The sequence below is a fragment of the Humulus lupulus genome, chromosome 5 (genome assembly GCF_963169125.1).
Source record: "Humulus lupulus chromosome 5, drHumLupu1.1, whole genome shotgun sequence".
Classification (NCBI taxonomy): domain Eukaryota; kingdom Viridiplantae; phylum Streptophyta; class Magnoliopsida; order Rosales; family Cannabaceae; genus Humulus; species Humulus lupulus.
Genome location: NC_084797.1, coordinates 134,417,387 through 134,429,266, shown reverse-complemented (window position 1 = coordinate 134,429,266; position 11,880 = coordinate 134,417,387). Strand labels below are relative to the sequence as shown.

Below are 11,880 nucleotides of genomic sequence, written 5' to 3'. Positions count from 1 at the left end.
CTCATGACCATGTCTACATATCTTTTCTTGTTTTCTATGTTTTTTCCCTTTTCCCAAAACGTCTTGTGTGTGGCTAGTTATATTGAAGGCCAATTCGTATTTGTTGTGCACATCTATTCGATAACATAAGTCTCAAGATATGATATTCTGTCTGTTTATCTGTATAGCAACGTTCTGCAACAAAGGTAACGTTTCCCCTTGTGTGGACAAACACCTGTTGCAGCCATCCACTCTACCGTGAATCTGAGCTTATCGCTGAGGAGGCCCTTGGTAATATATTTCTGCAGAGTAGATATTTGGCTATCCATTCAAAGCTTATGTCTTCTAAATCTGATTATTATCTTTTTAAATCACCAGGAGCAAGGAATGCCGCACAGAGGAAGCTGTTAGATGAACTGGGTATTCCTGCTGAAGATGTGCCAGTTGATCAATTTACCCCACTAGGAAAGATGCTGTAAAAAGCTCCTTCTGATGGAAAATGGGGCGAGCACGAACGTAATAATTCTTACTTTATTAATTTATATACTATACATCATATTCTGTCCCCCCTATGGTGTGGTAACTGGACTCTATAAACCATTTATATGCAAAAAAAATATATAGAATCAAGATACCGTGTGCGATTGGCTATCGCACTGTTCACTACTTTCCCCCAAAAGAAAAAAAAAACATGTCAACTTATGTTATAGTTTTTGAGTATCATTCCAAAACATACCTGGGATGTCTGTTTTCTTATGTAGTGCCAAAGTTTCTATACAATGAAGAATGAGTCTTGGTTTTGCTAAATTTAGAGAATCAGCTTTCTGTTATGTTGTTTTACTCAATTGAAGATAGTGTTGGAATTGGAAGCACTGTAATTCTCAACAGTGGCAAAGTATTTAGATCAAATAGAGAAAAGTCAATAGAGTAGGCTTTTTATGTAATCTCATTTTTTTTTCTTAAAACAGGGAATACATTTATTTCCAAGAAAGTTGACAACAAGAAGAAAAAGAAACTTAAGAAGGTGGAATATAAGATGCTTGGATGGGGTAAGCTTTTTATGGTACTCTTAAATGCTCTATTTAATAGTAAAAAATGGCTATTGTACATGTTCGAGTTTTGATTTGCTCAGACCACAAGAAAGTGGGACCTTCTCTATTCTGCTCATGGTGGTGGACTAGACTGAAATTGTTATCTCTTCTCTTGGTCAGGTGAGGTGAGTTCAGTCAAAATTATTTACAAATTCTATATTATATCTTGATTACTTTCCATTTTGATCAAATGTAATTGGGTATATCTTAGTTTCTTTTTAATTATTTGGTTTTCAATCCCTCTAAATCATTCTAACAATCATCATTTATGCTTCAAGATTAGACAATGTTTTTGTTGAATTCAATATTTTCTTCATTTGTTGATGTTTTTTTAACAGCTGCTTTATTGACTGAAGTTGCAATATGATGCCTTTTATATTGAACTGTGGTCCATTCTGTTTCAGAAAAATGTTTATTCTTTGTTTGTAGTTTCCTTTCATCAGACACTTAAATTTACTCTTTGAACTTGGAGTTAGAGGAGAAAATTAACAGTAAGAATCTTTTTTTTTTTTTTATCAAGAAGAAAATAGACTTCATTGAACAAAAGAGCATTACAACTGATCAAAACCAATGAGAGTCAACGACTCCACCCTCAACAGGAACCCATACAACTACATATCAGACCTGAGGACTATTATCTACATTGTAAATGCCGAATGTACAGTTGATCCTTAACTGAAACAAGTCTTTTAGACACTATATTTAGCCTATATTTAGTAGTATACTTAATATCCTGAGTTAGCTTCAGAACCGTGGAAGAATAGCCTTCATAAAAACATTGATTCCTGTTTATCCAAATGCTATAGATGACAGCAGCACAGACTAGATTAACTATATCAGCTGTAACTCCTTTTCGGGCCCTTGCCAACCACACCAACCAGCTGTGATAGTCTAGAGGCCAAGCATCAAACCCCAACCAATCAAATATACATTTAACCAGCTGAGTAGAGAAGATACATTCAAAGAATAGATGGGAGTGGCTTTCCTGCATTCTGTCACAGACAGGGCATAACTCAGAGGCTAGCTGAACTTGCATCCTACTGAGGTTATCCCTAGTTAACAGATGAGAATTTACAACTTGCCAGAGCATAAATCTGTGATTTGGAAGAATGATTCTGCTCCAAATAGTTCTGTAGAACTCATCCCTTTGTTGAACCAAAAGACTGTTGTACAATCTTGTGGATTTAAATCTCCCTTGCACACCAGCAGAAATGCTATCAGCAGGCCTAAAATGATCCCGGAGATGACATAGCTTTCGCCAATACCAACTACAATCTGCTATTAAGACATAGTTCCAGAAGTCAGCACCTTTCAGATAAATGGAATGGATCCATTTTACCCAAAGCAGATCAGGTTTCGCAGATAAGGCCCAAACATATTTAGCTAACACAGCCCGGTTCCAAGTAGCTCCATCTCTGAAACCCAAACCTCCATAGGCTTTAGGAAGACAAACCTTCTGCCAAGAGGGAATGTGTAATTTACTTCTCTGCGCAGCTGAACCCCACAGGAAGCCCCTACATATCCTCTCAATTTCCTTAACTATGCTTTGAGGCAAAACAAAGATAAACATCCAATAGTTTTGAAGCCCAAGTAACATTGAATTTATGAGTTGAATCCGGCCAGCAAAAGACAAGTGTCTACTCGCCCAATTCTGAATTTTCAAGCGAAATTTCTGAAGAATAACCTCACAGTCTTCATGCTTCCATTTTGTAGGCCTCATAGGGACCCCAAGATAAGTAAGGGGAAATAATTCTTCTGTCAGATTTAACTCATGAGCAATTCTAGATCTTTCTGTGTTAGAAACTCCACCAAAATAAACCAGCGATTTATCTGAATTTATAGAAAGACCTGTGGCTGTAGCAAAGCTATCAAGCACCCCTTTGACAGCTCTAATAGCAGCAAGACATCCTTTACAAAATAACAATAAATCATCCGCAAAACAAAGATTAATGAGTTTGATACCTTTACACATTGGATGATACCGAAAGGGTGAATTAAGAGCAACTTGTTGCAAACTCCTAGTCAAATATTCCATAATAATGACAAACAACAAAGGTGACATGGGGTCTCCTTGTCTCAGCCCTTTCCCTCCTTTAAATTTACCCTGAATCCTACCATTCATCAAGAGAAAATAAGATGTATTCCTTACACAAGCCATGACCCAACCAATAAATTTCATAGGAAATTTCAAAGCTTTCAACAGGTTCTCAAGGAAGACCCAATCAACCGTGTCATAGGCCTTTCCGAGGTCTATTTTGATAGCACATCTCGATGAAGTAGTAGCTCTCCCATAGTTTTTGATAAGATCTTGGAATATCATAATATTGTGGGCAATAGACCGACCCTTGACAAATGCTCCCTGATTAGGCTGAATAAGATCAGGAAGAATATCGGCCAATCTCTTACAAATCAGCTTCGACATACACTTATATAATGTTGAGCAACAAGCGATGGGTCTATAATCTACAACCCTTGAAGGATTGGCAACCTTAGGAATCAAAGATAAGGTTCTTTCGTGGAGCTCAGAAGGGAAAATACCTGATTCAAAATAGTGGGTAATTGCTTCGCACACCTCATCCCCAATGTCATTCCAGACTACTTTAAAAAATCCATAACCAAACCCATCCGGACCCGGAGACTTGGTTATAGGAATACTGAAGAGAGCCTCCCTAATCTCCTTCCTAGAAAAAGGTTTAAGGAGTTTCATTTGCTGCAAAACTGATAGTTGAGGTCCCATCTCTACAATCTGAGTATTAATACTCCCCGAGGCCGAACTAGAGCTGCCCAAAAAGTCTCTAAAATGCCCCACATAATGAGAGACCACTTCTGAGAAATTATCCACCATTTTGCCATCTTCAGCTATGAAAGAGACAATACCATTCTCCGCTTTACGCTTCTTTAAATAAGCATAAAAAAAGGAAGTATTTAAATCTCCTTGTCTCAGCCATGTGATCTTACTCCTCTGAATTAAGAAGCTTTGATAGAGCCTTTCCTAGACTGAATAAGCCTCAGCAGCTTCCTTTTCAGCTTCCTGAAAATCCAATACATCAGGATAAGCTTGAGCTTGTAAATGAGCTACTTGAAAGGTCTCTTTAGCTTTATAGAATTTAGCCTTCAGGTCACTTATCTTATCTGTGTTAAATACTTTCAGACAGTGTTTCAATCTCAGCATTTTAAGGAAAATGGCCCGAATTCCTGTTGCATTAATTGGCTGATTCAAACTTCTTAAAACCTGAATATGAAAATCTGGATGCTCTATCCAGTAATTGAAGAACCGAAACATTTTTATTCCTAGCTTCTCTTGAACCTGAAGTTTGACTAGACAAGAGCAATGATCAGAAAATGCTTCCCAACTAAACATAGCTGTAGCTTGAGGAAATAAGTCCACCCACTTCTCATTAATGAGAACATGATCAATTTTAGTATAGATTCTAGCTGCACCATGTTGATTATTAGTCCAAGTAAAATAAGACCCAACACTTTTTAAACGCTCTAGATAAGAATCTGCAAGCCACCTATTAGGATCAGCCAACTCCAAGCCAGAAATTGGCTTCCCACCCGATCTATCTTTGCCGCTTTGAAATCCCCTAGATAAATCCAAGCTGTGTCCTTAAGAAAAGGCCTTCTAAGCCCCTCCCAAAGGCTTCTCCTTCCTTCTATAGAATTCATTCCATAGACGAAAGTTACTCCAAAACTCTGCTGCACACCAGTCAACTTAACAAAACAATGAATAAACTGATTTAATTTCTCTAAGATAGTAACCTTCACAAAAGACTTCCTCCAAACAATCAAAAGACGCCCTTCAATTTATGGACTAGTATAGTAATCCCAATTCGGAAAATAAAATTCTACAAACCTACTAATTTTGCTGCCCTTCAACTTGGTCTCTAAAAGGCCACCAACTCCTATTCTGTACCTCTTACAAAGATCACTAACAGGGCCATGTTTATTAATTCCATTAAGCCCTCTTACATTCCAACTCTTTATATTACTACTATCCATTTGAAGAAATTGATAGAGAATTGTCACCCTTACCACTCAACCGGTCCTCTTGGAGCACAACAAATTTGTTCAAACTCTTGTTCGTTTGCCCAGTCACCTTAGCATTTTTACCAGATCCCTGTCCCTCCTTTGAATGAGCAGCAACCTTTTTTGGAGTGTGCCATAGATGGCTTGCCTGATTAATGTCCCTAGTCCCAGCTAAAACCTCCTTATCTGGTAAAAGAAGGTCACCCTTATCGGTCTGTGTCTTGACTTCTTCTGAACTAGTCTCATCGACAACCTTATCAGTATCCACATGAATCTCAGTACCCTTCGATTCTACAGCTTTAAAACCAGCTGAACTCTGAGCTTTTTCATCCTTATTTAACTTGGTTTCCTTCATGACCCACTGAGCATTCTTAGTCTTCCTACAATCTGTCATTGAATGACCAAAACTAGTACAGTTCTTGCATTTAATTGGCAACCATTCATATTCAACTCCTTGCTCCATGATTTGACCATGTTCATTAATATACTGAATACTTGTAGGAGGGTTATCCGTAACTTCCATCTCAACTAGCACCCGAGCGAACTGAATATGTGAGCGTTCTCTTGTGTATTTGTCTACCATTATTGGCTTGCCTATTGTACTAACAAGGGCACTAAGACATTTACTGCCCCAATACTGAAGACCCAGATCTTATACACAAATCCAAAGCGGAACAGAGCGAACTAGACGAACAACACTCAGATCTGTTGTCCATGGTCGAATAATTACAGGTTTCCTGTCAAACTGGATTATGCCATTCTCTAGAACATGGTCCCTTGTTGCTTCATCATTGAACTTAACCATTGTTAAACCCATAGTTATTCTTGCTATCTGAGCTATCCCAAGATGACCCCAAATCCTTTTTATGAATCCTTCAAAAACTGCCATAGGTGGATTTGCTCCTAGCACCATACAAATGACAGTCGAGTTCCAGTTTGTCGATTGGAACTTGACCTCCTCAATATCGATCCTAGCAAATTTTCGACCCTCCCTGAATTCTGGTTCTGTAAACTCAAGCTTCTGATCTGAGAAGGATAAGGTTTTAGCTGTGAACGATTGCCATTGTTTCTGAGCTGAGGCTTGAAAGTCATCCTCACCAGTCGTATCTGTACACGAGGCCTTCAAATGACCCGAATCCTCCATTCCGCTATGTGCAGTCGCAAAGCACTGCGGTCCTGTACCCTCCGAACCAATAATCCCGTCAATTTGACGTTCCAGCTCCTCAAAATTATCCACATCTCCTTCACCATTCGCAGCACATTTTGTATCTTCAAACCCACGATCATGGTCCAAGTCCAGATCTGGAGACTTCTCTTCTAAATTTTGTGGATTAACTTGCTCTCCTACCTGAATTGCTGGCTTATGTACTGGCTTCCTCTTCTTCGCCATGGGAGAAAACGAACCAACACTCAGCCAAGTTTTTTTTTTTTTTTTTTTACAGTAAGAATCTTATTAATTGATTTTTTGACACCTTATTTTAAGACATAAGAAATCTTACTAAACAGTGAGACTAATGTTGCTAAATGCTGTCAGTCATTAAATTTTCATGAAGTTTAATTTTAATTTTCCTTTAGATGAAGACAACCCTTGATGTGGTAGCAGGTTCAATCAGGTAAAATTTCTTGGAGACGATATAGTGATTGTGGCGTAAATTTCTTGCTTCAACAAAATGAACGTTTGATTTGTTTTAAGCGTTTGTTAATATTTTTATGTAGTTATTTTTCCTTTGAAAATTTTCTCAAATAGGGCTTACCAGACTCCAATTTCCAAAGCTAAGCGAGGAGGGTATAAGGATACTCTAGCTGATGATTTACTTGCAGTTGTTTTAAAGGTAAACAACCCATTGATTTTGGCTTGTAATACCATTACTGTATATGATTTTGTTCTGATTTGGCTTATATACACAGGATTATTGATTTTTTTTTCTTTCTTATATGTGATTAATATACAATTTAGGCCATGATAGAGAAAACAAATATGGACCCAAGTGAAGTTGGGGATATAGTTGTTGGTACTATTTTGCCACCTGGTTCACAAAGAGCAACAGAGTGCAGAATGGCAGCAATCTATGCTGGTTTTCCTGGTAAGTTTTCACTTTTATTTTTTCAGCTGCACCTTTTATGATTTTTTTCCAATGGTATATAGTTTATGAGTCTACTTTAATATAAGATGGAAATGCATGTTAAGATTTTAAAAAGATGATTTTTATTTTTAATACGAGTTTAGCAGAAAAGATATAAATAATATTATCTTTAGTGTATGCTATGGAATTTGATTTATCTTCATTTATGAAAGGTGCTCTCACAATCAGGTAAAATTTAGCTGAAATAGTTCTTCTTCTTTTTTTTTAAACAAAACAACTTGTATTGATAAAAAAATATATAATACAAGTGAGTGGAGAAAACAACCACAGGAAACTCAAGAAAAACAAAAACTAAGAAAAAATAAAAAGGTAGCTTAACTACCACAACAACGATATACAAAACAGAACATTACAACAAAAAATTCCCTCTCTCAACCAATCTGTGAATCAAAAGTCTTTGAAGTCCTTATTTGAGTGGACCCAAAGAGCACCACTCATTATAAATTTATCCCAAATTTCTCCACCCTCTTTTCCATTTCCTCAAAGATTTTCTTATTCTTCTCTAGTCAAATAACCCAACAGATAGCTGTTACTACAATCTGCCAAAGAGTCTTCTTCGCCTTTGAGTCGCTCACCTAAAACAAAAAGCACCTAGACAGTTTGCTAGAACACACCAGACCATTTTAAATTCTTCTAAATTCTTGTACCAAACTTGGATTGAGACCGGGCAGTGGAAGAACAAGCCATCTACATTTTCAGAATTCTTCTTACAGAAAACACACCAATCTTTGGCTGAACACCATAACTACAAACCAGCTATGATTACTGCTTTGGCTTTACAGTCTTTTCATGTAACCGTTATATGCGATAGATGATGAATATGATGATAATTGCTCTAGAAAAGTTTCCCTTCCCTGTTTTGATCTATGAAGGTGGCATGTTGCTTTTTGGACATTCATTTTGCATTAAAAAAAAGCATTACAGAAGTTTTTATGATCTGTTGTTGGTTGTGCTTTTTTGTTGTTGTGGATATACTCGGGTCTCCATTGCCCCTGTTTTTTTATGCACTACCATTCTAACTTTGGCCCTTTTAACTTTCAAGTGTCTCATTTTAAAGTTTGAGGGCCAAATAAATACTCTCTTTAAAAAAATGTAAAGTGAAGGAGATAAATAGTGTAACTGTAAGGGTTTTTTCTTTTTTACATTTTCCCTATATCAACATTTTAGGAAAAGAAAATCTCTATTTCACCATTGAAGATCTGCCCCTACTTGCTTCTCTTCTGGTCATCTTGAGTGTCTCTAGTCATCTCTAAAGTTCTTGGTCAACTATGTCTCATATTCTACTCTATTGGAAGGGTATGTTCTCCATTCTTTTTGTCCTCTGCTATACTTTAATGCCCTGAATGTTGATATTTTTGTATTGTGCAAATGAGGTTCACCATTATAGGGTCTTATGCTTGCCTATATGTTTTTCTTGTCTTTTATAAAGCAATGTATAAATGCTATTTTTTTTTATCTAGCCTTATTTCGTGTTCGCCTTGTGATGCTTTTATTATTGGTAGATGTTATCTTTCTTTTTATTAATAAATTCTTTGTTCTTTCTCTTTCTCTTTCTGTGTTTCTTCAGATTTTTTGTAAGTGGATTAAGCTATAATGACTACTGTAATGCATGTTTGTGAATTGGATTGCTTACTTATTTATAGTAGTGTTTGAAACTAATTTATTTGATGTGATCTGAACTAGTAACTGAAGTTGTTTCATGAGTTTGAAAAGCTTGATTCATGAATTGAATTGCTTACTTCTTCATGCAGAAAATGGGATCAATGGCAGATGAATTGGATCCATGTTGAACAATTGGATCCATCAGTAAGTTGCTTAAAATTTCTGCTGAGTTGTTTATGTCAAGCATAAGTAGAGAAATGAGTATCAGGTTACTACTTGGGTATATTGTTAAATGAGTCCTTTGATTACAGTTTTTAAAAAGACGATGCTTCTTCCTGCCCTTCTTTATTATTGAAATTAATTCCGCTGCTCATGTATGTTGTTCGGTGTGATTATATGCTGAATATCATTCCTTGTATTTTCTCCTGTGTGAATTGATTTTGTTATTAATTTTTAAATTCTATACAAGTGTAACTTATATAAGTTTGTGAATATTTCAGCATGATCTAGAATATGATATTTTAGTCATAAATTTACGAATTTGATATTGTTGTTAGAAAGTTGGTAGACTTTGTCTGTTTTCAGTTGGTGAACACAGGAAATGAAAGGGCAAAAGTCAGCCTTCTTTTTACATGGGCGGTAAGCATCTCTTTTCCTAACATAATTGTGTATAATTACTCCTATAGATGTTGAAATTCTTGATTTCAGTTATTGACTTGCATGAAACTTATATAAATTTTTCTTCATTTTGTTTGAGACAACTGTGACAAAGTTCAGAGTGGGGTTTTCCTGATTATCACATATATGGCTGTCATGAAACATCTAATATCTAACAATATTTGAACTAAATGTATGCTCTGGTGTATTGAACAAAACTCATATTGCAGTTCTGAGAGCAAAATATGGTTCTTTTGTTATTTCATTGTTGCTATTAGATGGCTGTCTTCACTTGTCCCTAATTGACAAAATAATATTTTTTCATTACTCTCTTTTTCAAAGGCAAAAAATGTCCAGTTAACAATAGTTTCCGCAGCTAGTGTTATGGTGCTCTAAATTTGATTATTGTACCCTTCCTAAGACTATTTCATGGTTTGGAAAACTATTTATGGCTCTGAGATTTTTTTTCTTAAAAAAATAGATGTTAAAGGAGATAGCTTCTGACTAGACAATCTCTAGAAAAAGGTTGAGATATGACTTTACTTGTCCATTCAGGCCATTTTTGCCAAGTACTTCTGATTTCTATTTTCCATGGTTGGACTATGTGCTCTTTCTTCTGCATTGCTCATATTTTGATGCTTCTTTGAATTTTCATAATGTGTTTTCTAACCAGGAAGGCAATGTTGCCAACCAGAGGGAACATCTAATTCTTCTCCTTGCCAATATTCACATTCAGAAAGCTAATAAGCAGTCTATCTTGAAGGTATTCTGATTGTTAATTAAGGTTGTAAAGCTTTGGCTTTAACTAATCCTCTTATATAAATTTGACTTTATGATATTTGGAGTCTAATGTCAAAACTGGATATTTATGCAGCATTGTTCCTTTGTAAATTTCTATTTAATTAGCATTTGAAACATTAGTGGTGAAATTCGGGTTTTCAATAAGGTCTTCTATTTCTTTGAAACTCTTTTATGACTCTTTAATTTAAGGTCAATCACTAGAGTCTTGCTTGGTTTCTCACCAATGTTATTGGTACTACAGAGTTATACACAGTATATCCTTTTGCCAATCAGTGACCTTGATTCTTGGTTGAAGACACCCTCCATATATGTTTTTGATTGCTCTGCGGCTGGGGGAATATTGTGAATGTTTTTATTGAGGTAAAGCTTTAACTCAAAACATATAATGAATTGATATATGTATTTTGGGCAGTGAATGCTTTTTCTTATGAGACTAAATTTTTTTTGTTGTATTTTAAGTTGTGGATAACAATTGGTTTTTTTTTTTAAGATAACAATTGGTTTTTGTGCTGTGGATCATTAGATCTGTTTTATTAACATAAGGATGTAATATTTGCTTCTACATTTACTATCATTCTAGTCATAGAAAGTTAGTATACTTCAGTTACAAGTTTAATTGTTTTGCACCTATAAGGGCTCTATAACCCATGCTTGCAAACTGGAAGTGACATCAAGGAAATAGTGTTTGAAGTGTTTGTTGATAAGGAAGTTTTATACTGTATTTCAGATGAATCTGAATCTACTTTTCATGAGGCTTTTCTTAGTCGTCTTACGGAAACTGGTGCAACAGAAAGTTCATCTTTATGTGACCTTCCTAAACAGATGGAGGGTGATCAACAGAGAGCCTCTGAACAGACTAAGAACATCTTAAGTAATATAGTTGCTGCTGTCGACAATTTGTGGTATCTAAAAGATGGAATACATACTGTAGTCTTGAAAAAACTTTCAGAAAATGGTAAGAGCTATGTGGGTTTTATAGTTTTATTTTTGTATGATACTTCAAGCACTGATCTGTAGACTTATCTCAAAGGACACCAAGTGAATTATATAGAGAGGTTAAGAACTTGAGGGTGGCATTTACTGACCTGTTTTTGAAGCATAACACTTTCAAAGAAACTGCAAAGCCATCGAGATATTGATGCAAAGAATAAAGCCGAGCTTAGAATATTAAGAGGTAACTCCTAGTGAGTGGAGAGAAGGCACTTCAACTTGGATTGCAAGTAATTGCAAAGATTAAGGGCTATGCTGATGTAGCTCAGGTACTCCAATGAATTGGCTTCCTAGTTCTATTTTACTGTTGCTAAAACATAGCTCAAAGAAGATTATCTTTGCAGGCACCTGAATTCTTTACAACTACTCCAGCCCTTGTGGTACCAAAATCTATTTCAAATGTTGGTTTAGATGCTTCTCAGATTGATTACTATGAAATAAATGAAACGTTTTCTGTAAGATTTTAGTACTTGTAATCCCTATACTGTTCCTGATTTAGTAAGCATTTTTTTTTCATTCATTTCTATTTGTCCTTCTTCTCTCTAGGTTGTAGCTCTAGCCAATCAAAAGCTGCTTGGTCTTAATCC

At 35.8% G+C, this 11,880-nt stretch overlaps 1 protein-coding gene and 3 long non-coding RNA genes across 4 annotated transcripts; 3 read left to right on the top strand and 1 right to left on the bottom strand.

The window, feature by feature from the left end:
* Positions 1 to 786, top strand: LOC133780621 (uncharacterized). Its single transcript, XR_009869454.1, has 2 exons — positions 1 to 270; positions 358 to 786. It is a non-coding gene; the product is annotated as an uncharacterized LOC133780621 (long non-coding RNA).
* Positions 787 to 1,704: 918 nt separating this feature from the next.
* On the bottom strand, positions 1,705 to 5,682 carry LOC133779501 (uncharacterized). Its single transcript, XM_062219455.1, has 3 exons — positions 5,106 to 5,682; positions 4,069 to 4,505; positions 1,705 to 3,966 (listed from the first exon to the last, which is right to left on the bottom strand). Exons 1-3 carry the CDS (start codon positions 5,680 to 5,682, stop codon positions 1,705 to 1,707), a joined length of 3,276 nt encoding a protein of 1,091 aa, XP_062075439.1.
* A 1,165-nt stretch (positions 5,683 to 6,847) lies between these two features.
* Positions 6,848 to 8,501, top strand: LOC133780620 (uncharacterized). The gene is made up of 3 exons (XR_009869453.1): positions 6,848 to 6,931; positions 7,057 to 7,183; positions 8,411 to 8,501. It is a non-coding gene; the product is annotated as an uncharacterized LOC133780620 (long non-coding RNA).
* A 582-nt stretch (positions 8,502 to 9,083) lies between these two features.
* Positions 9,084 to 11,636, top strand: LOC133780619 (uncharacterized). The gene is made up of 3 exons (XR_009869452.1): positions 9,084 to 9,484; positions 10,176 to 10,265; positions 10,545 to 11,636. It is a non-coding gene; the product is annotated as an uncharacterized LOC133780619 (long non-coding RNA).
* Positions 11,637 to 11,880: the final 244 nt, after the last annotated feature.